The sequence below is a fragment of the Chaetura pelagica genome, unplaced genomic scaffold (genome assembly GCF_000747805.2).
Source record: "Chaetura pelagica isolate M959 unplaced genomic scaffold, ChaPel_1.0 scaffold50, whole genome shotgun sequence".
Taxonomy (NCBI): Eukaryota; Metazoa; Chordata; class Aves; order Apodiformes; family Apodidae; genus Chaetura; species Chaetura pelagica.
The window spans coordinates 6901242-6928442 of NW_009952366.1; the positions used below are offsets into that span (position 1 = coordinate 6901242).

General features: G+C 39.0%; 2 protein-coding genes across 2 annotated transcripts in view; both read right to left on the reverse strand.

Annotated features, from left to right (window-relative positions):
• The window catches only part of HAL (histidine ammonia-lyase), a 13391-nt gene extending 5156 nt beyond the window's left edge, over positions 1-8235 (reverse strand). Inside the window, exons 1-16 of the mRNA XM_010008028.1 lie at positions 7960-8235; positions 7450-7510; positions 7247-7274; positions 6877-6951; positions 6700-6772; positions 6548-6614; positions 6310-6347; positions 6106-6231; positions 5076-5215; positions 4202-4249; positions 3143-3290; positions 2964-3059; positions 2793-2851; positions 1947-2027; positions 688-753; positions 425-590 (exon numbers count right to left, since the gene is read on the reverse strand). Of these exons, the coding sequence (XP_010006330.1) occupies positions 425-590; positions 688-753; positions 1947-2027; positions 2793-2851; positions 2964-3059; positions 3143-3290; positions 4202-4249; positions 5076-5215; positions 6106-6231; positions 6310-6347; positions 6548-6614; positions 6700-6772; positions 6877-6951; positions 7247-7274; positions 7450-7510; positions 7960-8206 (1519 nt within the window). The 5' untranslated portion in view covers positions 8207-8235. The remainder of the gene's footprint in view (positions 1-424; positions 591-687; positions 754-1946; positions 2028-2792; positions 2852-2963; positions 3060-3142; positions 3291-4201; positions 4250-5075; positions 5216-6105; positions 6232-6309; positions 6348-6547; positions 6615-6699; positions 6773-6876; positions 6952-7246; positions 7275-7449; positions 7511-7959) is intronic.
• A 2892-nt stretch (positions 8236-11127) lies between these two features.
• Positions 11128-27150, reverse strand: LTA4H (leukotriene A4 hydrolase). Its single transcript, XM_010008073.1, has 19 exons — positions 27082-27150; positions 26341-26495; positions 24140-24260; positions 23529-23597; positions 22734-22838; positions 19616-19668; positions 18892-18964; positions 18443-18583; positions 18203-18226; positions 17173-17243; positions 16939-17050; positions 15833-15977; positions 15648-15751; positions 15249-15319; positions 14619-14673; positions 13578-13673; positions 12982-13064; positions 11632-11736; positions 11128-11313 (listed from the first exon to the last, which is right to left on the reverse strand). The coding sequence occupies exons 1-19, from the start codon at positions 27148-27150 to the stop codon at positions 11193-11195; spliced, it is 1773 nt and encodes a 590-aa protein (XP_010006375.1). The 3' UTR covers positions 11128-11192.
• Positions 27151-27201: the final 51 nt, after the last annotated feature.

Genomic DNA, 27201 nt, shown 5'->3' on the forward strand with positions numbered 1-27201 from the left:
AGCAGAGTGGCTTAGACGGTGCCTGTTTGGTGTTCATTACAGCTGTATCTGAGCTGATTTGCAGGTTCCTGTCACTGATTGCAAGCAGAGCTCTGATGTTGGTGACTGTAAATCAGAGCACCCCCTGCCAATCCCATAAAGATGCAAGCAGGCAAGGATTCCCACCACAGTCCACCTACGGGTTTCCACACTCAAGAGTGAGAAACATGCCCATCCCATGGTGCAGTGCAGAAAAAAAAATCACGAGCTGAAATAATTGCAGCTGCTCTCAGTGCTCAAACTGCACCCAGACAGCACAGAGCACATGGAGAAGAGATGGAAAACAGGAATGAGATGCCTTTGTATCTACTATCAAATTACAACTGCTTCAGTATAAATTGGTCTTTCTGGCTTGCTCTCCTGAAGATACTGCTCAAGCACTCACCCAGGGCAGCTGCTGTGCAGTGTGCAATCATGAAGCCAGAGTTCAGACCTCCCTCAGTGACTAAAAATGCAGGCAGTTCACTGAGTGAGGGGTTGCAGAGCCTCTCAATTCTTCTTTCACTAATTGCAGCAAGTTCATGCACACCAATTGCCAAATAATCCAAAGCCTATAAAAGAAGATCTCATTAAACCAGATGACAGAAAAAAAAAACAAACAGAAACTAAAATGTAGGTTTTTTTCCCTTTGTCAAAATGCTTAATTACCTTTGCAGGATATTCACCATGGAAATTTCCTCCAGAAATGGTCTCTGCTCTTTCAGCAAACACCATCTTTAAGTAGAAGCTAAGGCACAAACAAGAGTGAAATACATTTTACATAACAGATATCTGTCAGTAAGCAGAATATCTTAACTGAAGGAATATTTGTGCTAATAGGCTTTTATTTGCAAGTACATTATATTACCTCTGCCTGCTCACTTTTCAGAAAATGAAGACCCTATCTCAATTCTCCAAATTGAGAGAAGACTGAGAGGAGTTCTTATTGATGTATACAAATATCTGAGGGGTGGGTGTCAAGAAGGAGGGGCCAGTCTCTTTTCAATTGTGCCCTGTGATAGCACGAGGGGCAACGGATGCAAAGTGGAACACAGAAAGTTTCACCTCAACATGAGGAAGAACTTCTTCACTGTGAGGGTTATGGAGCACTGGAACAGGCTGCCCAGAAAGGCTGTGGAGTCCCTCTGGAGACTTTCACAACCTGTCTGGATGCATTTCTTTGTGATCTGCCCTAGGTGGTCCTGCTCTGGCAGGGAGGTTGGACTTGATCTCCAGACACCCCTTCCAACTCCTAACATTCTATGATCTATGAACCTGTGAAACCTGTAGATACAGTTGTGATGCATATTTTTCCAAATAGATTGCATAAAATGAGGTCTTTGATCTGGGGTGGTGAGGGGTGCAAAGAAACATATACATTTGGATTCTAGCATAGTTCCTTGGTAGATTCTCCCTATTTAGATTTTAGACAGGTTACAAGCAGTAATACTTATCAGATATTGAGATAATGTACAGCATCATTACACTGCTGAGAGGAATTCAGCCTTGCTCAGTGCAAGAACTGTGCACAGGGTTTACCAGGCTGAGCCACCATGAGGTTCAACAGCCATTGGTCTGCCTTCCCTGAGTGCAAATCTTGCTCTGTAGTGCATGTTTCACTCTTGTTGCACCAGCAGAGTTATATATGACAAGTTACCATCTGCCTACATCCATTTGGTTTCCAAGTCCTGTCTATCTACATATTCAATATAAGTATATTGAATCTAATCTAGGAAACATTTAACATGCACTAAACCATATACATTTGTGGTTTCCTTGCCCCAGCACACAGGAAGAGAAGTTGCTGTTGCAACCAATGTTAGTTATTGACCAAAACCACTTATGGCTTTTTTGCCTTCTATATAAAAGAAAATTACAAAAAGGGCCAAACAGAATTTTACATAGAAATAGAGTTATCAAAAAGATACAGGATTGTCTGTGGCACTGTTGATTTCAGTTGTCATAATGTCCTTCACAAAAGCAATTGTATCATTTACAACTCCGTGGACCTAGAACAAAAGACATAAGCACCTGAGCTCAGTATCTATGCTTTATTCACCTTCAGGATGATGACTGAGCTTCAGGCACCCTCTTTCCATCATCCCAGTCTCTACCATCCACACATTAAGATGGCCTTGGACTTGCTTTTAAAATTAGGAGCATCACTGCCTATCCTAGACACCCAGAAGATTAGATTAATTATTATTATAGCAGTATTGCTGAAAGGGTAATTGGACTACATAATTTTTTACATGTTTGGGTTTGTTTACTCTAAATGGAAGATAATTATTCAGTGGCAGAAGTATTACTTGGGGAGAAGTGGCTTTACAAAGCTCCCACAGAAAAAAAACACCCTTTCATTAATTAAGCAATGCTATTCACTCCACTAACGTAATAGCTTTGCTCGTGTTAAACCCATGGGACTGGGTTCTTCTAGTAAGTTTGAGATACGACACTCTGGCTGCTTCTGGAAACACCTTTCCCCAATTCCACACTGTAGAAGAAATGCCCTTCAAAGCCTGCAAGCCCAGAAACCAGCTCCTTCTCCTGCTCCCAACACCTGAACACAGCTTTGTTAGACACTGCCACGGGTGCATGGATGGGGTCAATGAGTTACATGTTTTCATTAATACTAACCTTGAAGTGAGGGAGAATTAAAATAAAAGCATTTCCTCTCAAGGAGTCAGACAGTGCGTAATTGAAAGTATTTCTGAGGTGGGAACCTTGCCATCATTTACCTAGTGCTATGAAAGGAAATAAAAGCCAGTTTTCACCTGAGGGCAGCAGCGCATTGTGTACGCGTCCTGAACTCGGTCACAGAATCTATGGCTCTCTAGAAGGAACAAGGGAGGGAAAAAATCAAATACTCTTCAAACAAAACGGCTTCTGTTGAAGGACTCAGCTTGTCCTGGTAACCTCAGAGAGTGAAGGTTAAGATTGCTCACCTGCTATTTCTGATGGATGATGGTCAGAATCTAGGAGGGACCTGAATCGAAACGCCACTTCGACCTGCCCTCGATGTGGGCGCACTGCATGGATATCTACAGAACGAGGTAGACTGTTAGGTTTTGTCTCCCTTATCAACAGCTGTGAAGCAGAGAGGCAGGAAAGGCCCAGTACCCACCAGTGTCAAAGGCCCTTGTTGTTCCCTTCAAGACTTCAAGTGTAAGGGCAGCGATGATGTCAGCTTGTCGAGCTATAGCACCAGCTCTTTCAACTGCTTCGCATCCCAGTGAGGTGATCATTTGAGTCCCATTGATAAGAGCCAGACCCTTCAAAGAGAGAGCAGATGTTAAGCAAATTCATTGCAGCTATTCCACATGCTATGATAATTCTCCATCTCTGTGATAATTTTCCTTTGCATATGAATGAGCTGAAAACCTTTGCTCAGCTTTCTGGATCACCCTGAAATCATAAAACGCTCAGCTTGATTGGGCATCTTTGCTACATAAATTGTCAATGTTCATGACTTCATGAAGTCACTGTAGACACCCTTGGAGCTCTACTAGTTCCAAGCAAAAGATTTATTTAATACTATTTCAAGATTAAGCTAGAAAAGTACAGGAAATATTTATTCTTTTCCAGTCCTTTGGAAGGGGAATGCTACTTTTATTAATTTCTTTTAAGTTATTAGTTAAGCCAAAGAAGTTGTGAGCATGGGGAGTGCAAACTCAATCATAATGAGGAAGTGGAGAATTAAAACAGCACTGGAAGTTACAACTGCTTTAAAAGATTAGTTGGGTTCAATTGAAACTAACTTCAGGTTTGTTCTAAGCAAACATAAGATCCCTGGTAGGCTTCCATTTGCCTTTAGGAGATGCTGGGTTTGGCTTCTTGCTCCTGGTGGTGTTTTACAGCTATCTTATCAGCCCCTTCTCAGAGATCTCCGCAGCCGTCAAATCTTGCTTAGAGTGAGATTCATGTCACCCAGTTTTAACAATGCCTGTCTCTCTTCACCGACCACAGAAACAATCTAAGCATCAAGCTCAGGTCTGACTTGTCAAGTCCAGTAAGGTGACACTTTGAGAGGTGAATCCTTCTCCCAATAATGATTCATTAATATCCTTCTAGAGCTTGATTTTAAATGACCATTAATTTATTTCATGCTTAAATTGTAAGTATAAAGCAACTAGTGATTGCCTATGCTTGTTTTCCATCAGGTAGCATTATTATACTTTCTTACCTCTTTTGGTTTCAAGGTAATTGGTCTCAGACCATGGGCTTCCAGGACCTGTGATGTTTAATGACAAGGTAATTAATGAAAAACATTTTTTTCAGTAATTCAATCACTAAAGCTTCTAAAACTTATATATTTGCATAAATAAAAATATTAACAAATTCCTTAAGGGATGGGACAAGAATAGCTTTACATCACAAACATTTAATATTTTTTTTTTCTGCAGAGCTAAATAAAGGACACAATTTTTTTGGGCTTCCAAACTAGCATCTCAGTTCCCAGAGCCAGTAAAAGAAGGCAGTAGGAGCACTGAAGCAAGATACTGTCACAGACTATTAACACCTACCATGTATTAGCTCACGAGACATAGTAATAGGAGAGAAGTCTGAGAACATCTTGGGAAGGTAGTTCTGCCTTTACCCTGCCTCATAGCAGGTTAGGCTTGGCATAAACTATTCCTTTATAACTGATTCCCCAACTCTTTTCTATGGAAAATCTACAATGGAGCTGAAGATTTAGTAATAGCACTTTCATAGCTGGTATCATACCCTGTCCCTCTCTCCAAGTCCTAAACAATGTCACTGTGGTATCTTGTATTGCAATACTATGGCATGATATTTCTTTAGGACTTAATAACATGCTGAATATTCAGTTCTGCTCCAGTGACATGCAGGTCAGTTATTCCATTCTCATGTGTCCACCCTTCTCAAGGAAGAGGATGAATTGATAAAGGCAACCTAGTCCCAGTTCAATCTGGTACAGATAATCCAAAACCTTTTACATTATTATTCTGAGCCAAAGCTCTTTCTTGCAAGGCTACATACAATTTGGCAAATGAACCAGCAAGCAGAAAAGAAGTGATCAGCTGCATAAATCTTACGTATTTAGCATCAGCCCAGCCACTCTTTGGGGACCACATCTTTCCCTCTCCAATTAATCCCAGAGCAAGATGAGAGAGGGGGGCCAAGTCTCCGCTGGCTCCAACTGTCCCTTTCTCTGGGATATAAGGAAGGCAGGATGCTAGAAAGAAAACAAAAATGTCTCCTGTTGGAACTTTCCCCCTCAATACACTCCTTGGAAAACAGAGAAGCCAGCATAAGTATGGTCACAGTAACATCCTTCAAAATGGTCAAGGGCACCAACAGGACTTCTCTCATTACAGACTGGGATTTGCCCCTTGTCACAGGCTAGCTGCAGTTTATAAAGAAATCAGTTCCCTTCTGTTTTTAGTCTGCATTTAGGGTTGGAATGGGAGGACCACAGCCTGGGGTGGTTGCAACTACAGCCAGACAGCTAGAACATCACTCCCCTCAGCTCTCCATAGCAGGGTGACCACCCGATGTGGACAAACCTACCTCTTGAGCCTTTTTCCCCCACCCCACCCTAGTCCTCTGAGTACTGAACAAGTGGAAATGAAGAAATGGAACACAGGGAACTGCAGAAAAATCAGGGACCAACATATGCTGTTTTCTACATGGCAGTAGCTCCATCCCCAAATCCTGGCATCCCTAAAGATGTTGGCACACACATTAGCACGCACCCACTTGGACAAAAGTTAGAGACTTGAGCCCTTGTAGAAGAGCTCACTCAGAGTCAGAGTCATGTTCTTAGGCAAGCTTAGTCTAATTTCCTGACCTCTCAGAGGCTCATTTCCCAAACTTTTGACTGTTATATCCCTTTCTCTCAGCTTTTTCTGTCAGTTCTTCTCATACCCCAAGTTCTTCAACAGAAGAACTGACTCCAGTTGTGAGCTTCTACAGCCAAGTTCTAGTCCTGATCTCTCACAGCTACCAAGATGGAAGACAAACTTTTCTAAGCTTGACGCATTAAACTACACCCTTTAAAGAAACAGTTAAAAGAAAAAAAAAAAAAAAAAAGGGAAAGGAGGATTTTCTTTAAACATCTTTTACCATTAAATGCTTCAATAACTTGATGGAGCGTTTCTAGGGATATGCCACTGTATCCTTTTGCTAGGACATTGATTCTCAGTGCCAACAGCATGCGAGACCTCTCTGGGGTCAAAGGTTTCCCCACACCTGAAACAGTAACACTCTGGGTTACTAACTGTCTACCAACAGCAGCAAAGTGAAACACATCAAGCCATTTTTCATTACCTGCAGAATGTGAACGAACTAAGTTCACTTGAAGCTCCCTATGGAAAAAAAAAAAAAAAAAAAAAAAAAAAAAAAAAAGGTAATAACCCAAATAAGTGTCATCAGGTTTTATTTTGAACAAAACAGAGGGAAATACCCCTCTCATCTCACCCCAGAGGATAAGTGTACTGGTTGAACTGCTCCTTCTTCTTCCTTTCCTGAAGAGAAAGGGATGGAGAAAGCTGCACACACAACTTACCTCAGCTTGCTGTTTGGGATGACAGTCCTGGCAAACTTCCCAAACCCAGTGGTGATTCCATAAACAACTGCAAGAAACACACAATGCTGGCTAAGGAGGAAACTCAGTGAAGTTTTCTAAACAATTAACAGTTAAGAGATGAAAATATTTACCTGTCTGTTCCTTTACAATCCTTTCAATCACTTCTCGTGATTGATTGACTTTAGCTTCAGCTTCTGGTGTTAGCTAAAATGTGAAGAGTTTAAACATTAGTTTATCTGTCATTATTGCATTTTAGTTGTAGAAAGATAAGCATGTAATGTTTAGTTGCATTTGTTCAGAATCTTTACCTTAATCTTGTAGAGCCCCTTTCCTAAACTGACCAAGTCCTCCGTTGTTAAGCTGTTGCCATCTAAAGAAATATACTACACCAAAGAACCACCTTTTAGTTTGGGATACATATAGGTACCAAGTTACTTAATAAGCAGAATTTAAAAAAAACCACCACCAAACAAAACTCAGCAATGACAGGAAGCTCACTCACACTCATTCGTAAGGCAGGAACTCACTAACAAAATATAATAATATTATATTAGGATCCTAGGCCCAGCCAATCTCACAGCCCCTGCTCTCCCAATGCTGCAGAAGCACAACTCTCAGCACATTCTAGTGAACAGCAGGATTTTGTTACCCAGTTGTAAAATTATTGGTTACTCCTACCTGTTCTGGTTCTCGGTATTTGCTGTATCTGAAAGCTCTGTGAAGGAAAACAAAGGGCAAACAGGATTTCACAGGTACTGGCCATTCAATTACAGCTGGCAATGTGTTTTAAGAATGAAGGAACTCTAAAAGAATAGGGAAATATAGGAAATTGTAAATCTGGAATTATAAAAAATGTTCACAACATGCTCAAAAAAGGATACAAATGAACTCCTTCTGGCTGAGATGGTATGAAATCTGGAGACATTATATCCCCTTCTATAACTAGAAGAAATACACAAATAAAAACAAACAGGATTAAGTTGTATTCTACATATAAAGGAATTTGTTATTCCTTGCAATATACACCATTAAGAATTCTTATTTGCTGTTAGCAGCCCCAAATATATTTGTGTGCTTCTAGGAAAATAAAAGGGGACTATGTAGTTTATTTAAGGTACTCTGAAGGCCAAAGAGCTGCCCAACCCTTGGACATGTGCTCCATATCCCATACAATCATATAGCGCACGTGGTATCACATACCAATGATGTATATGGAATCCTCTAGCTTCCATTCCTTGTATAGTTCTATACTGAAAAACTAAGGGTGCATTTTGGTATTTTTCCGTGAAAATCTCAGACTCTCAGATGTGATTTTAGATCAACTAAACACTGGTTTGCTGACTCAGATGCCAGCACAGACACTGCCAACCACCGCCCACGGTTTTGCTTACCCACTTCAACAAACTCATTGTCCTCTAGAGCATCCTCCACCGTATCATCAAGATCCAGCAACCCAAGTCCCTTGCATCTTCGAATGAAAAATTTCACCTCTTCCACCGAGGCAAATCCCCCGTTGTCGGGTTTGTTCTTCATGTACCGCCTGACAGCTTCCTTCCCCAGCCACCGGATGGTGTTGGTGCTCTGCAGGCAAGGCACTGCCAGCCATTCCCCTCGGACGTGTACTGTGTATCTCGGCATGCTTTCTCCCCACTATTGTCCCTTGTCTGAGAGGGCTGCAGCCTGCAGCTTCCCTACATTAGCCAGGCAGCAGCCTGTAGAGCAGTGTCTAGCTGGAGTCCGGTGTTGCAATCAGATAGAGGAAAATCCACCCCCAAAATTCCCTCCTTTGCAAATAAGGGAGATCGATGGACCCAGCTGACTTCATCCAATCAAACCAAACCCAGGGAGCACACCCTTTTCATGGAAAAGCAAAAAACTACCCCTATTCCACAGGACTTTTTTTCCAAAGATCACCTCAGGAACACAAATGAAAATCTAGGAGCTGGAGTTGATGTAGATAAATAAGAAGATAAATAAATCAGGTTTTCTGTTCTAAAACTTAAGGGTTCTAAAAACTTAAGGGTTTAACAGAAGTTAACAGATCTGTCACCTGGCAGTAGGTCACACTAATGAAAACCTCTATGAGAGGCAGGACTGGAAGAGTCACCCTGTTACGGAGTAGTTGCTAGGACTGAAAAGAGACTGGTTCATACCCGTACATCTCAATCCAGAGCAGGCTGAGAGCAGGCAGTGCAGGCAGCAGACTTGCTTTGCTCAGTCCCATGCTGACATTAGATAACATAATTTTGTAGTGTAGGTGAGGAAAAGTTGTTACCCTTTCACTTCTGCTCTGGAAGGTGTTGCCCGAACAGGCAGCACAAATACCAGGCCACACCTGCCCATGGCCGAGGCTGGTGCTGCTACACCAATGCTTCTTACTGCAGGCAGATACAAAGAGAAGATGTGGAGAAATACCTGTTCAGATGGTGCCAAAATAAAGTTTAGCAATAACCATATTGACACAGCAGCTGAAAATACCTTTGCCTTTAAAGACAGAACAATAACAACATTCCACGCTGCCCCCAGGTGCTGGCAGACAAAGGGGCTACTATGAAGCGCGCTTCCCTGCGGTGAATTACTGCTGGGAATTTCAACTTGAGACCCAGGGGTGGGAGTCTGTGTGGAGACATTGGGCCAGGAGAGCAGGACAACACTAGCAAAACCTATGCCTGCTGCTACTTTTTTTTTCCCAGGTCTGACAGTTAAGAAATCAGGATTAGCTGGCAGCATTAACTCCAACTGCCGAATCACTATATATCTTATGGACTTCTATGACAAAATGTTACCCCTCAACTATCAACAAAAAACATTCCTGAACAAAGAACAGGAGCTTTCATTGTGAGCCAATAGCTTGAATCAGAACCTGCTAACACCAGATGCCCCCTCCTCCTACCACAGAGCCTTGCCCTGGAGAATCCCCATTCATTCTGTTGATGCTGTAGCAGAAGCCTAATTGGAGTTTGGAAGTTAAATAAAAGGAACTGTGAAAATATTTAATCTGAAATATAGAAATATTATTTTCAGGGAGTCTTCTAGCAGAAGGTATCACTTATTCAGGGGAGCAGCAAGAAATGAATGACTGAATAACCCAAGAAAGCCTGTAATATTTTATACACAAGGAATTTACATTATTTTGGTTTTTATTAAAAGCTGAGTGGCACAACATTGATAGAATTCAAACTGATTTTTTGAGCCTCAGTCACCTAAGAGTTAATTTTCCTGTATTTTCTATTTAAACTACTTAGCCAGATGTAGGTTGAAGTTGAATGGCAGAACTCAGGATGCCTTGAATCAATAAAATCCAGCAGGATATGTTCATGCCTTAATTTATATTCGAGCTGCCAGCAGAAAATGATGAATCTTCTGGTAAAGTGTGGAACTCCATCTACTTGAAAGCTGATACTGATCAAAATTCAGAGCAGAAATAAATGGATTGATAGGCTCTCTGCTCCCATGCTACGTGCCATTATTAAATCCAAATCTTTTGCCACGACTTATATTTGGTATCTTCCCCGTCTAAAACAGCAGGTTTTTTTTCCCCTTTGTTACATCTCCATTGGGGGTTACCTCTGTGTCAACAGATTTAATGAATGCTAACTGATTTCCTCCAAGAAAAGCAGCTCCTCTCAAGATCACTTAAAAAACTCACCTGTGGATGGCAGTAGTCACACCAGTTTCACCACAACCATCACCTTGAACTGAAGTGCTGCAGCAATTCCAGGAAACGCAGCCCTCCTATTGTTTTTTAAACTTATCTCGAAGTTGTTCTATTACTGTAAGTGGTAGTGCCCAAAGCTGGTTAAAAAAAATGAAACTATTAAAAAATTCACATGGGGGAAAGAAAGACTTGGGCTTTAAGTCACTCCAGCAGTAACAAGAAGTTTTGAAAATATATAGTGGGTTGAAATAATTTAAAGTTACTAAATGCATAGCACGTTTTAAATTCTGAAATTTGGTAAAAAACAACAACAACAAGGAAGTATTACAAACTATTAGCACACAGCATAGGATCCAAGAACTAAGTAAAACCATAATTTTGTGATTGACTTGAAGAACTGACAAATACGACTAGATGGAAATCGTGCTCTAACACAAGAACGCTGTGATCCATTTAGGTCTTGGTAGTCCTTTTGGACCCACAAAAAATTTCTCCCACAAAAAGAGTAAACAAAACAAAACTATTGTTTTAACATTTGTTGTACAGATCAATACACAGACAAGGATACAATGAAAAAGATTTATTTTTTTAGTCTTCAGATACTTGAAGCATCAGCTACACTGCTAAGAAAAAAAAAAGCTGTGCACAAAGAGCCATACCCTCCACCAATTCATTTTCCATGTTTCTAAATTCCATGACTCACAAATGACTCCATCTCAGAACAGCTTTTGTTTGTGTTCTAAAAATTGCTTGTGACAAAATCATTCTCCTCATTTCAGAGATTTAGCAATTGTGCCATTATACTCGTAGGTGCAAAACAGAAAGTACTGAACCTGATTTGAAAAGTTCATTTTAAGCTAATTTAGTACCAAAGCAGCAGATTATGGCATAATCAAGCACGCCTATCAGCGTTTTGTAGAATCTTCTGTCAGCAACAAGAGTACTTCAATGAAACCAGTAAATTTGTCACTGATCCACTTTCAAGTCTTTGCCCACAAGCATTGAAGTGACTGGATGCATAGAGGCTCTATGCTCGAGAAATGTCTTGACAGCCAGATCTCGACTCTTGTCAAAACTGTAAAGGTCTCTGTAAAACAAACAAACAAAAAAACACCATTACAAACATCTATGAAAATATTACAATGGGGATTTTCTCAAGGTTCTATTTCTCCTTTGAAAGCCTTACATTAAGGTGCATACTGAGAGACTAGCCTTTCTTCTATTAAAGAAAGTCAGCAAGTGGAAAGCGACCCTGAAGATAAACTTGCTCACAGTATACAGGAAATTCTGTATTTTATCACTTTGAAGTATAACATAAACACATGGAGATTGTCAAGTATTATACATTTCATTATGCTAAAAATGCCAACAGCATGAGCTCCTACCATTTAGAGATTACTTTTACCTGAACAAGGGTCGAGTAAACTTCATCCTGCCCTGATCTGTTGCCATTTTGAGAGCAAGAGGAATAGCTTCTTCCCACTTGGACTTGATGCAGAGACGCAGCCATCTGAAAAAGAAAAAAAAAATAATTACACTTCTATTTTTGTTTGCTGTGGCTAGTCATCTTACAAGTCTGTTCCCATCAACACTCTGGGCAGTGCTGTGTCATCATGGGAATGAGATTCTTGGTAAGCTCAACATCAAATATTTAGTGTCTGATTGGCACGTTACAAAAGTGGTCTTTTCTCTAAAATTGACTTTTTTTTTCAAAAGTCCCTCCAAAATAATATGATTGTTTTCTGTAGCTATGTATTTCTTCTATATTACAGTAATGTTCAATTGCATCTCTCAGAATTAGAGGTGGTAACATTTGACCAAGTGATTTAAAAAAACCCAAAACAACACAACACACCCCCCAAAACAAAATGTTACCAGCAACTGGCATGTGCTTATTTTGTTTTTAAAATAAAAATAAATCTTGTTACAAAAAATGGGAATTATACTGTATGTTTAAAATATTTACTTTTGTTAATAAGAAACCAAGAACTCTAAGCTAGTTAAGGCAGAATAACTGTCACTATTTCAAATATACCCAGGGGCCTGATAGCAGCACAATATGTAGTATTTTAAGGTGTTTGTGAAGTTTACTTATGTCCTCAAAAATACCTTTTTCTAACAAGGGGCGTGTAAACACAATATGTAAATACAAACCAGAAGAAATTAGGATGGCACTTAGAATCAAGCCATTTAGCTAGAAGCATTTCATACTTGGTTAGAAATGTCCTTTCATAATTACTTTTCTTTAGTGGGACAAAAGCTTTGTGATAGCAAGCATCAAGATGTGACAAAAAAGCTTCCAAGCTGCATTGAAAAAAAACACTGACACATCAGCAGAAAAACTGATCAGGTAAGTCCAGAAGACCTGCTCCTGACACAATTTTTGGAAAGATTTTTCAAGCATGTTTCAATCAGAGGTAATTGTATTACCGAATACCAACCACAAAATAAAAGTTATCAGGTCATCAGGTTCATTTGCTAGGATGACATGAAAGAAACAATAATAAATAAGCACAGCTGATCCACTGCTCACTTCTAGTTCTTCTATTTACCCAATTAATAATTAACAGAATACCACTCTGGCATGCTTGCACATGTACTTAGAAAAAAACCCACAGCAACAACAAATAAAGAAAACCCCCCAAACACCCTGCACCAAGTCTATACAACAGCATGTCTCGGAACCCTTACGAAGCAGGATAGTCTGTTTCATGAAAGCATTTAAGATTAGAAAAATGCCCATACTAGAACAAACCTGACTCTTATTTCAGAGTTGTATATAGCATTGAAGTCATATACTTCCTGCATTCGTTTGACATGTGACACTGGAAGAGGAGCCTGAAAAAGGAAATAATGGAGTTGGAACAAGCCAGAGGCACACTTCAAGCCATGCACTTCAAAAACAAACAGGTTCACTCAAAAATATTGATGCTACATAGGAATTAAAAGCCTGCTGTGACCAGTATTTATAATTGTTCCTTTCACCTTCTCATAGGAAAGGGGCAAGGAGTAAATGCTAGCAAATGCCCACATCCAGTACTACTGAAACACTACAAGTATTTTTGTTCTGTTTCAGTTATAGCTTATTTGCTGTAACATCAAAACCAGACAAATTCAAGCATCTTATAGCTTGTTTTTACCTTTAAATCCAAAATGCTCTGTATATATTGCTCACTAGCTGATGAGCCAGCCATAATTAGGGAGGCATGGTTGAAGGTTTTAGTAACTATGTACAGCGAGAGAGGACTATTTTAGCAATATTTAAAATGGATATTAAAAGCCAAAGCACACTTGGGCTTCTGTGCCTACTTCTTTGATACCAGAATCAAATTACCCCAGGTGCACATTTACCTCCAGAAGCAACAGTGCCAGGAACTCAATCAGCTGATGAGATGACATTTCCTTCAGGTCTGCTGAGCTGAACGAACCCAAATCACACTCTTTTGCCTATAAGAGAATGGTTACTTTAGTTTTCAATAGCTGTTTCAAAGCACAATCAGGTGTCAATTTTTGTCTGGACATCCGCATTTACTACTGAGCCATTCCACATAAAGATACTGATTTATCACAGAATTATAGAATGTTCCAGGCTGGAATGTTTCAGGCCATCTAGTCCAACCCTGCCCCCAGTAAGCAGGGACATCTTCAACTAGAGCAGGTTGCTCAGAGGCCTGTCCAGCCTGACCCTGAATGTTTCTGTCTGATGTTTGGTGTTTTTCAATTTTCACTTGCTTTCACTACACTGATATTTCTAACTTCACTGCCATTCTGTTACAGTTAAGTGAAAAATCAAAATACTTTCTTTTATGAAAATTAACACTAAGAAGACAGTTAAGGATAACATTAAAGTACAGTGAAAAGCTACAGAACTAACAAAAAGGTATGCTGAATTATTTGTATGACTTTTATGCTTAAAATTGTGGGAGAACTGCATGGTATTAGTTACTTTGGTATTAGTTACTTATTAAGAGTTATGTATTCCAGTTTTTCATGAGAAATGTACACTAGCTCCAGTAAAATGTAAGGGAACTACTGTTAATACAATATACTCTGTAATGTAGAGACACCTTGGCATTTGTTGTTAAACCAAGTCATAATATCTGGGTTTTAAAAAGAGTATTCTCAGTTTGGTTACTACATACCTACAACAAAAAGCTGGCTGTGTGCATGCCTTGTTACACTACGTACTGCACTTCATGTACAGAAGTCACAGCAAATCCACAGACTCGATGATGAAAGACTAGCCTATGAAATGCAAAATCCCTGGCAGCCATACTATCACCAGACATTGTCTCTCAGCAAATGATAGATTTCAGAAGAGAATGGCTCACTTTTAATACAGAAAACTAGCTTTTCAGGATACAGAGACCTCAGCGTTCTTTAACCACTTACTTTAATCCATCTTTGGCTCAAGGCAACACAAGCATTTGATAGGGTCATATCATACCTGTCAAATATTAAAAACAAAGGATCACACTTTGGAAACACAAAAAGCTCCGGTAATATTTTTACAAGAATGCTTAGGAATTATTTTCAAATGGCTCCACATTTGTTGTTCATTGCAGGCTTCAAATCAATACTGCAACACAATTTACAAAAGATCTATTTTCATTAAATATATTTCAGTTTTAGTTAGAAGCAATTTGTGCAGAGGCGACGCTATCACTTGATCCATACAATCCTAAAGCGATCAGTACTTCTGAGCGTATATGCTTGTACATGTATTATAGCTTATAGCTGAAAACAATATTGTTGTAATAACCTAACAGGTAAAACCAGAATCTTTCCTGGCAACCTTCAGAGCAAAACAAATTTCCATCAGAGTTAAAAACTGAAAATATTAACAGCAACATTTTTTCCTCCTATACACACATATCAATTTCTACATAGTACTAGGGTATTTTCCAATAAAACGTTTGTTGGAAGACTTTCACCTTGTTTACAAACTGCTTCATGGCTGTTTAGAAAATCATGCACAAATTTGGAGAAGGAAAAGATGAGCTATAAAATAATGCAGCTTACGTAGGCTTCACTGGTGGCATTCCTGGAGCATGAAACCATGAGTTCCAATCAACTTTATCCAGAACATCTACCTACAAAAGCAACACAAATTCAGATTCAATTTTAAATGTGATTTTTAGAGAAAAGTATAACCTATGAAAACTAGTTTATTTTTTTTAACATTCCTTCAATTAACCTGGAGAATCATATACAGATTACTTTAAAACAAAAGCCCCTCTAGGAAAAAAAAAAAAAAAAGCAATCTCATCTTTGTATAATGCCAGACTACATCATATTAAGATCTTGAGATAAAGAAGAGAAAGATAAAGAACTGGTCCTTAAAGAAAGCAATTCTTGAGCTATGCCATATTTTCAAGAAATTGAAAGGTTTCCATCAATCACTTTTAAATACTGCTCTACCTTATCCTTGAAGTAGGAGTACAAGAACTTCTTCCAGTCCTCAGTTCCTACGCTCTTATAAGCAAACTGCTGAATGTAAGCCTTCAAGAAGCCAATGAAGACATCTAACAATTAAAAAACAAACTGTTTCAGTGCTTGAAATGAAAACAGGAAACAATAATATATAAAGTCTGACTAACAGTTACCTGGTCCTCCAAGAAGTTGTTCAAGGTAAAAAAGCAAAGCAAAGCCTTTCTCATAAGGAACCAATGAATAGGCCTCATCAAGATCTACTTCACTCAGGTCAGGGACGAGGTTAGTTATAGGATTTTTATCTCCAAGAGTATTTATCTGTGACAAAGACACAAGAAAATATATTCATCTAGGAAAACTAGCTCTCTTGCAAGTCACTACTAAGCATATTTATAAAGGCATAATCCATCCAAAACTAAGATGGCCTCATTTCAAAGCATTCCTTCTCATTATTTTTCCTGAAATTCTGAACCTGCACAGAACATAGTTCATTAAGCTTCTTTTATTATTCTATCACTGTCTGATTTCATACCAAACAAAGATGTTATGATCAATCACCCTGTGCTCCAGCTGTCTCAAAGCACTTAATTACTGTCATGTCTGTTATAATAATGAGCACTTAATAAACTATCTAGATTTATACCTTTATTAGCAAACTATTTAAACCACCTGGTTTAAATGTGTGGTATAAATCATAAAATACAATGCAGAAATATTCATAGTGAACCAGGTAAACTGCATCACCAAACTGAATGAGAGGGCTGGAAACATCACAGGCTGGAAGTCTGAAATATGAAGTTTAACTATGCTACCTAAACACAAAACTAAATAACCCTCCCAGACAGCAACAGATTATGAATATGTTCAATTGTAATGTAGTACACAGGAAAAAAAGAAAGCAGTTACTTGCATGAGGCTCTGGAAATTATGAAGTTAATGCTTGCAGATTATTTTGACCATCTTTCAGCTGCTTATCAGTATACTAACAGATAACATTGCAATTTAGCCATGCCCAGAACAACCAAGAGAGTCTGTAAAGATGTTCATCCTTACCAAGCATCTTAAAACAGTTCAAAAACCCTCATCTAATCTGAGTGTGTTAGACTGATACCTTGGGAAGAGATTGCATACCTTGGAATCAAAGTTGTTCATCCTCTAATAAGAAAGCATAAGGAAAACTGCCTAGACAAGACTTATTTGTGGAAAACACACCAATCAGCTTTATTTTATTTAGATATATGCTTCAACATAAAGTTATCATAACTTCAATAATATTTACTGTATTTTGCAGTTCCCTCCAACCTCCTAGGGCATGAAAGTGCCTGAACTGCTCCCCAAACAATCGACCACCAATTCTGCGTTCCAGGTACACAGTATGTCCCTCATTCAGCCTGGAAATACATTGATAAAGTCAGGACTCAGAGGATGGCAAAGTGAATTAAATTAATTTAGTTGGCCTCTTTACAGAGTAATTTTAAAATATGATCTGCATGGCATTGACCATCACACCTACCAAAAATGCTCCCATGTTTTGTTTGTTACCAAGTTTCCTGTCCAGCTGTGAGAGATTTCATGAGCAATAACCTAAAACACAGAAAACAATGACAGATTTAGACTCCTCTGGAAAATTAACATCAAATCCCAACAGAAAGAAAAAAATCCTGATGGGATCTCATTTTTTGCACTACACTCCCAAAGTCAGTCAGCATTCACAGCTCTGTAACCTTATCCACATAAATTTTATTTAGAGGACTAACACTATACTACCAAACCTTCTCCAGGAATAATTTTGAATGTCCAGTCTGCAAGTCATGGATCTGCACTGATCAACAAAAACAATTCCTCTAGTAGCACTGTGCAGGTACTGGTTTATGAAATAATATTTCAGAATACTGGACTGATGTCAAGTATGGACTAGTACTACTTTCTCACCTGAGCAACTGCTGCAGTGCTGAGGTGTGCTAAAATATCAACCAGGAAGAAAACAGTGACCTCTAGAAGGATAATGATTTGTGATATATTAGAAAATATACATGTCAAATATTTCAGTATTCTTGGAAAGATGTAAGTGATAAAACAGCATCCAGAGTACTCAACTCTGCATAAAATGAAACAAATGTAGCCAAACCACACTCATGATTTCCACTTTAAAAGTGAGCTGTAACACTGTGAGTTGTAAGGCAGAGACATATATAAAGGAAGAAGGTCCTACAATTTCAATGGGATTGATTCAGTTGTGGTTTTTAAACATACCTATACAGAAGACAGGAAAAGAGCTACAGAGCAGCTAACTTCAGTCGGTCCCCTATGCACACAGGCATCCATGTTATTTGAATCTGTTTGTTACACAAACCAGACATCTCCAGTTTTCTGGGGTTACTTCCAACTAAAACTCACTTTATAAGACTTTCTGAGTTACTGTTTTAACTTTTAATTTTCCCAATGAAAAAAAGACCAAGTTTTCAGATATCTATTACAAAAGAAGTGAAGAAACAACTTCCAGTTGTGCTCTGCTTTGAGACATGACCCTATTTTGCACTTACGCTTGACAGAGATCGATCACCTGCCTAAAAAAAAAAAAGACAAGGCAGTTGTCAGTTCAAGTAAACCTCAAAATGCATCTCTTAATGTAGTTTTATGTATGATCCCTAACTACAAATGGGGTAGGAACATTTACAGCTCTTTCTAGGGAGAAGATTAATAAAATTTGTGGATTATTATCCATCACTTGATGGATTAGCAAGCTCTAAGGAAAAGCTGACTTTTATCACTCTTAGACTTACCAATAGTGTTGGAGTTACAAAAGTAAGACAAGGATTCTCCATCCCACCATAAGGAAAAGAAGGTGGTAAGACTAACAAATCATACTGTCCCCATACATAGGGTCCTGCTAAATCCTCTGCTGTTTTCAGCATAGCTTCAGTCTGAAACAAGAATTCACATTAGTTTCTACCATAACTTCTGCCTACAAACACTGAACGAGAAATACGCTATTGATCCCACATCTCATTCTCTTTCATCTTGTCATCTCCCACATGCAAAATGAGTACAAGACTGTACCAGTATTTCTGTTCTGTAGTACTGTGTTGTGATAAAAAAAAACAGCATTTTTTGGGTTAGGAGGTAGAGAAAGGAGGGCTACTGATGAACAAAACACTGAACTACAGTCTATTTCTTTTCCAAAATTATGCAAAACACTACTTAGTTTACAAACCTTTTTTTAATTACCCACCTCAGCAAATTCATAGGCTGATTTATCCACCAGCTCCTTTTCAGCCCACACCAGAGTCCTTGGGCCAATCTTTCTGTTGAAAGTAAAAATGCCACTAAGACACTGTGAACTCAAAATGCTTCTGAAGGAAACTAATTCAGAAAGCATCTGTTCAGGTGTGTTCATGAGTAACCCACGTTGTTGAAGAAACTCATTAAAGACTCTTCCTCTCTTATACCTCTCCACTGCTAAAGTAATACTACAAAAAAGCTTTAGAAAATAAACAAACCTCACACATTCACTGTTCAGCACAAAGAAATAGAAAACACATTTATGTATTTTAAAATGCTTTGAAGTCTTAATATGAAAGCATTATTATGGGCTAGATTAACGTATCCTTGTACCGATGAGCAGTGAGGCTGAAGCTACAATTTTCTGCCTTTTGTCCATGACAAGGCTTATCTGTTACTGAAGGAATAACACACTATACTCTGAGCTAGAAAAGCTTACTGTTTCAAAGAAATTCCAAACTCTTCATGGTATTTCTTCAACTTACAGCAAAAGTATATTCTACAGAAAACATGATGCAAGAGTGATTCAAGATACACACAGTTTGATACAAATAAACAGATTCACTGAATTATCTAAGACCTTTCAAAACTGGAAAGATGACCAAGGAACCAAAAAGAGGCAACTCTGAAGATTTATTATTATTAATATTTATACTTTGTGCAGATTCACTCACCTACTTTCTAAAGCTCCAACCACTAAAGCAACCAAGTAACAAGGTATGGGAACCTAATGGAGAACAGATGAAAAAAGAAATCTTATATGTAATGTGAGGTATCACAACAACTGATGTAGTCTAGGAAAAGCAAAGGTATGTAAATAAAGAAGCACGTACATTTTCTTCACAGTTTCCTGTCCTATGTTATAATAAAGGCATTGTATTTTTCTCCCTAGATTATATTCCTTTATCTACAAAAAGTCCTTGTTTACAAATTTTTCATGCAAAGGCCACAAAATTCTAAGTACCATTTCAGTATGGAAAAAATCTGCATATGTAAGAGCATACAAAAATGCTATTGGATCTGCTACTGTTCAAAATAGTTTTCCATATTCATTCCAGTTCCATTTTTTATTGACGGAGAAATTAAGAGAACTGCTCAGGTAAAGGGCAGATGTATTGCACAGAGATATGCAGGAAGAGCTTTAATGAATTCACTAAAACTCGTTCCATTTCACCATTTATTATCCCCAAACCATTTCCATATAATTTATTAAAATATCCATATAATCACGTGTGTTTTTATTTTATATATTAGACCACTGAATACATTCTTGAAAAGATTTACATCCCTTGACTTGTGTTACAGACAGGTTATTAAAAGACTGTTAGTCATGCCCTACATATTAATGCCCAGTTTGGTAATCTGGAATTTTGAAGTTACTTCAGATCTCAACAGTTGTTGGGTTATAAATTCATTTATACAGAGGCTGCTCTCCACTACACTTCTTACCAGCCTGGCCACGCAGGAGCAAAAAAAGTCATTTTAGGAAAGCTCAGCACACATACATATCCAAGAGCTTGATGCGTTTTGTCTTTTTTTTCCTAATGAAACCCACAGATTTTCTAACAGATCAATCTCATGGTTTTGGATGTTGGAAGATGCATTTGTTGTTCTTTTTTCATGTATGTATTCTGTGTTTAATGCATTTGACTTTTTTGCTTCATGAAACGCACCTTTTTCTAACAAATTAATCTAACGGCTTTCTGCATTAAAGAGTGTAGTATAATTTCAAGTAGACTAAATGTTATTCCTTGTACAGGCTCAAATTTATCAACAGTGTATTTCCAGATATCACACAGCTCTGGGTAACATACAACGTAGACTTACACACTACACCAAGACTGGTAAACGTTTTGGCTCCACAGAGAAGGCAGGACACTGCATAATGAAGAGCTCACAGATAAGGTGACAATTCTTTTTTCTCTCTCTCCCCTTTTGCCTCTCTCAGGTTTCAAGCAGCTGTCAAATCAACCCAACAGCTGCTGCAGTTCAGAGTAGGTTCCTCTCCTCTCTTCCCTGGTCACACAATTCCATCCCTCCTTACACTCATTCAGTCCCTCAGCAGCCCAGATCAGCTTACTAAAGCAGTTTATTTTTTAAACTTATGTCAATTCTTATCTGCTTGTTCAGCAAAATTAACTAAGTTCCCCAAGACATCCCACAAACATCAGAACTGTAACCCAAAAAGCTGTCAGAACAAAAAAGCCAGGAGAGTAAATTGAGATAGCTTCTGTAAGGACAGTGGAAGCATTAAACTTGCTCCACCACTTAATAAAACTTAATCCTAATCTTTATTAGCTGGAGATACCTTTCATAAATGCTAAAGTTTTCAACTTTAAAAAAATAAATAAATCTGTTGTCGGAACTTGCCTAACTTCAAGTTAAAAATTGGTTCAAACGCTCAGCTTCACTGCTAAGGTCTTGGCAAGCTTAAAAATTACAGGATCTGCTTGTCAAAACTCACTCCCATACTATTCAAGTCAAAATGTTATTTCCCAAGAACAAGTGAAGACAGAAAAACAGTTCTAGCTTTAAGTATACCTTGGTATTTTCAGAACTTGACAGGCTTTTCTGGGCATGTCAGAATGAAAAGTAAATATCACCAGCATCTACTGACTTTTTACTGGTGGAAATTTATAATACCCCATTTTTTTTTACAGTGGCAAAGAACCATTGTCAGTCACGTGACTGAGCTGTGGTGCACGGAGTTAAAACCAGTTGGCAGCCTGTCACAAGTGCTGTTCTCCTGGTCCTGGGCCAGTTCTCTTTAATACCTTTATCAATGATCTGGATGAGGGGATGGAGTGCACACTCAGTAAGTCTGCAGATGATACTAGGCTGGGTGGGAGTGCTGATCTGCTTGAGGGTAGGAAGGCTCTGCACTGGGACCTGGATGGACTGGATTGATGGGCTGAGGCCAATTGTATGAGATTTAATGAGGTGACATGTCAGGTTCTGCACTTGGGCCACAACAACCCCATGCAACGCCACAGGCTTGGGGAAGAGTGGCTGCAGAGCTGCCCAGAGGAAAAGGACCTTGGGGTGTTGATCAACAGCCAGCTGAACATGAGCCAGCAGTGTGCCCAGGTGGCTAAGAAGGCCAAAAGCATCCTGGCCTGCATCAGAAATAGCGGGCCCAGCAGCACTAAGGCAGCGATTGCCCCCTGAACTTGGCACTGGTGAGGCCGCACCCTAAACACTGTGCTCAGTTTTGGACACCTCACTAAACGAAGGACTTTAAGGTGCTGGAATGTGTCCAAAGAAGGGCAACAAAGATGGCAAAGGGACTAGAATATAAGTCTTAAGAGGAGCAGCTGAAGTAACTGGGGTTTTTTAGCCTGGAGAAAAGGAGGCTGAGGGAAGACCTTACCACTCTCTCCAATTACAAGTAAGGAGGTTGTAGTGAAGTGAGGGCTGGTGTCTTCTCTCAAGTTACAAGTGATAGGACAAGAGGAAAGAGCCTCAAGTTGTGCCCGGGGAGGTTTAGATTGGGTATTAGGAAAAAATTCTTTGCTAAAGCATTATCAAGCATTGGAACAGACTGCCGAGGGAAGCAATTGAGTCACCATCCCTGGAGGTATTTAAAAGATGTGTGTCTTAGGGCCATGGTTTAGTAGTGGACCTGGCAGTGTAAGGTTAACAGTTGGACTCAATGATCTTAAGGGTTTTTTTCCCCAACCTAAATGATTCTGTGATTCATCAAGTATATCAGAAGTGTATCTGAAGTGATTGTGAACTGCACAGTTAGGAGTAAAGACCCTAGGCACCTGGTTACGGGCCTGCAGCACTTACATTCTGACTGAAACAGTAAATCTTCCGACTGCTGTCCTCTGGGTCAGGCATCTCTCCGTCCCGATTAGCACTCATAAGAGCCACCAGCTCTTTAGGAACAGATATCTGAAAGAAGGTTATACAACCATGAGGAACTTAGTTGGCATGCAGGATTATAGAATATACTAGAAACAGCGACAGCAAAAAGAGTAGCCCAGATTTGTTCTGTTGTTAAGTCCTCTTCCTGAAGTAGCGTACATAGAGAAAATACTGGCAATATTTAGTTAACCAAAAGGCCTAACTTTGACAGAAGTTAAAAGTTTCACTTTCTTCAGACTACTGAATTGTAACGTCACTTTGGACATCTTGCTTTTTGCTTCCTTAAAACAACTGCACTATTTATGCCAGGACTGCAAAGATCCCTCAACTATATACCAGACCACATTACTTAATACTTAATATGCGCACATCAAAGACATTTCAAGTATTTTTACTTTACAGTACTCTTTATTGTCTTACCATCAGCTTTTCCTGATTTAAGAATGCATTTCTTTCCTATTCTGCACTTTTTTTTTCTTGCTTTCTTTTGAAAATAAAAGATACATGCGAATTAAAAATAGAGATGATATATGTAAAAGAAAATGGTAAAGCTAGAGAAGTGCCACATGGAAGATAAGCAGGTCTTGGCTCTTACATCAAGGTGAAAGCCAATATTCTCTGTTTTTATTTTAGCCACATACTGGCAGGTACAAAAATAAAAATCACCCATTGTAGTAGTTGTCTTTATTTAGACACATATGACTTCAGTTCACCTACCTCTGCATAGTATGTGAGTTTCACAGCGGGTGTGTCTTGGCATGGAAAGATGGCTCTGCAGTGGGTTGCCTGGAGGGAGCGAAAAAAACCACCAAAACTAAAACATTAACAATCTTTCTAATGCAGAAGACTAGAAATAAATTAAACTAATATTGCTAATCTATACAGGTCCTTCACAGAATTCATTATCTACAAACTAGTACTTCCTACTGCTTATGGCAGTTTTCACAGTCAAGTCTTTTCTGAAAGAAATGATGGTAGATAAGACAGATCAATAGCCACATACGCTGACTGCAATGAACTGCACGTTATTCAATAAGAGTACTGGAGAAGGTAAAGCAGTCCCAGAATTATTAAATTGCAAACATACGATAAATCTCAGTGATATTCTGACTTATTAAGTGTTTTATTTTAGGACCTTTGACACACTGATAAATCTCAGTGATATTCTGACTTAAGTGTTTTATTTTAGGACCTTTGACACACACGTTAGAAGTTATGGGCTAATGTACTTTTGCTTGCTTGCCTACCTCTTCAAGTCTTTAGAAACCAGAGGCAATTACTGTGGTACATAAACAAGAAGTTTAAAGAAAATAATTAATCCACTCAACCTGACACTGGCTGAAGAGATATGGGTGTTTCTTCCCAGAAGTCTGCTCTGGAGAAAACCACTGGAGAGCTGAAGACTTTGGAGAGCTTTCAAAAGAGATTTCAACAATTGCTTCTTGTCCCCTGTGCAATAAAGAACACAGTCAGACTGTTTTGACAGACCCCCTGATCACTATTGAAATTCTACAAAGATTTATGGAAAACAAGCCTGCAGCACTGTCTCAAAGCATTAAAAATAGACTACTAGCAATATTAAAAACAACTCTTGCCTTTTAATGATGGTAGTTAAAATTAGCTATTTTATTACAAACTTAATGTGCCAAGACACTTCTATCATCGTTTTAATGAAGCCGAAGCTTTTCCTCTCCTCTCTTCAAGAAGAACACGGCCTTTTTCTTTAAGCTGTTTTGGCGAGTTGCACACATATAGTTTTGTCACACCTATCTAACATTGTACACATTAGGTACAGAAAACCACTGCAATGAGCAAAGAAAAACAACTTATAAAGCCTATACAAGAACATACACGCCTTAATAACACAGCATTTGTGTATGCTGTAAATAAAAAAACAAAACAGATTTTGCAGCTGATGTTATGTTCCTTAAGTATGATCCTTAAGGAGAAAAAACCCACCTGAAAATAGTAATTACTGAAAAGCTCTACTAATAGCAGGGTTAGCAAGAAAAATAAAAAATGTTCAACAAATTTTATTCAGGGTTTCAGATCTGGTGTAAAGTAAAAACTAACTGCTCTGTGCAAGACAGGTATGAGCTTGCTAAGAAGAGAACACACACACACTTGACACATCCATACTCTTTTTTTTTTTTTAGAACATATCAAAACCTCTACTAATACCAAAAGCACACAGAAGTACTTGCTTTTGTTATCCAAAAGTTCCAGGTTATATATGCAACTCTCTGGAATTAACAATCCAACCACGAATCAGAACAAACTTCATCTAATCAGAGGAGCCGGCCACTAGATAAGCTGACCAGGTATACATATCTGGTTTATAACCAGTATTCCAAAGTACACAGTTGACAAGAAAATAATTTGCATTACCATAAGGAACATTGCTTACTGAACAATCAGACTTCCAATTGTAACTCTTACCCTTCCCTATCACTATTTATTGAGATCTACCTGGGGGACTGTAATGCACACAAGATTATACATTCTCACGATCACAATTCATAACTCACTCTTTGTAGCTTTGTTTCTTACATGGAAATCCAGCAATGAAAAAAACACCAAAAGTCAAACAAAAGAAACAGGCTTATGTTTCTGCTGTGGCCTGTTTGTTCAAGTACTTAATTTGTTGTTTCATATCAGATCATAAGTGCTTGCCCAGTATGACATTCCTTTCCCTTCCACCTTATGTCTACTTCTAAATTGCACAACTTCAGAGAAAAAAAAATATAGAAGCCAGAAGAGAGGAGTTTGTGGAAGAACTAACCAGTTTTGCAAAGAAAACAGTAATAAGCAACATAGTATACAGTCTTATTAAAAAATACAGGGGACCTCCTTACACAGTGACAGCTTTCAGCACTGGCACACAGGATACCATGGGCTTACAACATACTAAGCAAACTGTGAAAAAATGTATTGTAATTTGGCAACAAATTTTTAATTCATGCAGCTTCAGAGCAGAATATTAGTTCATTGTCTATCATCCTGCCAAAACTCAAATTCCATGCTTTAGGGACTTGAGTTTAGTGTTGACAACACAATAAAACTTTTATTATTTGAAAACATGTTTCTCTCTAACCCTAGTGGAAATCTGCAATTCTACAGAGACGCAGGATCAGCCCTAGTACAAAAGAAAGGCAAACAGGGTCTGCAACTGCATGTTTGCCATACTCTAGCCATTCTGACAATATTCAGGCAGCTGAAACATGAAGAATATTACTAATAAGAAACACTGAAAAAACTGTGATAAATTACACATAGTTTTGCTGCTTTCTTTGGCAAGTAATTTTGTACACGATGCAAGACCCAGAGAGGGGTACAAAGAGTCCCAAAGATTTGGCTGTCTAATGAAAGCCAAATATTAAATTCGTGTATGAGATCATACACCAAGGAAAAGCAACATCCTGATTTCTGAGTCCCCTTGCAAGCTTTAGGCTACAACCCTCCAGGCAAGACGAGCAGCTTATACAGTGCATTTTGGAAAATGCCTAAAGGAACAGGCAAAAGCATGTACCTTCTTAGTTCAAAAGGAAAGGAGATTTCCAGGGGGGTCCCCTTGAAGCTGTGCTTTTCTCCAAAAGCAAATTTTGCCTCCTGTCCATTTACAGTCACTTTAAATACCTGTAGGTCTTTCGTGTCCAAGACCTGTGATGAAGCAAATGTTAGACACTTGTTAAATAATTAACGTTGCACTCATGAAATCTTAAACACAAGTCTCTCTGAGGAAACAAGCATTTATGCTTACTAAGTACGACCACAACACCTGAGTAACTGTTGAGGGCTGGGAACCAGAATTCTAACAGAGCAGCACTGAACGTAGGAAACTGGAGGGGGGAGACGAAGAAAACCAACTTCAGACCACTGAAGTGCCAACAGTTTGCTCAGCAAACCACAAAGGGACGGGACTTCACAGCACTCGGTGTGAAATAAGGAGAATGACAGAAAAGCCCCTGCCAAGGCTTCCAGCCTGGAACTGGGGCTGCCAATCAAGACTGCCATGCAAGAGACGATTCATTAAATAACGCTGCCGCCTCGTGCGCAGCACGTGTAAAGTCTGGGTCTTGATTACAAGCAGAATAGATTATTTGTTTTTCCTTTTTCCTCAGAAATCAGTGCGGATCACAGGAGGATTTTACGGACCCAGCAGAAAACCCCCACTGAGCCAGAGCCGCCCTGGTCACGCCGAGGAAAGCGGGAGAGGCTCACGCGTTTATCTGCACAGCTCCCTGAGGAAGCGGCGCCAGGAAACGCACACGTGGAGGTGCCACCAACGCGTCTCCCAGCGCTTCACCCCCATCTCTTCCACAGAAGGGGAATTCGCCATCTTACCGGGAAAATGCCCATTTCCACCCAACCGCGGGCTGCGGGGCAGGCC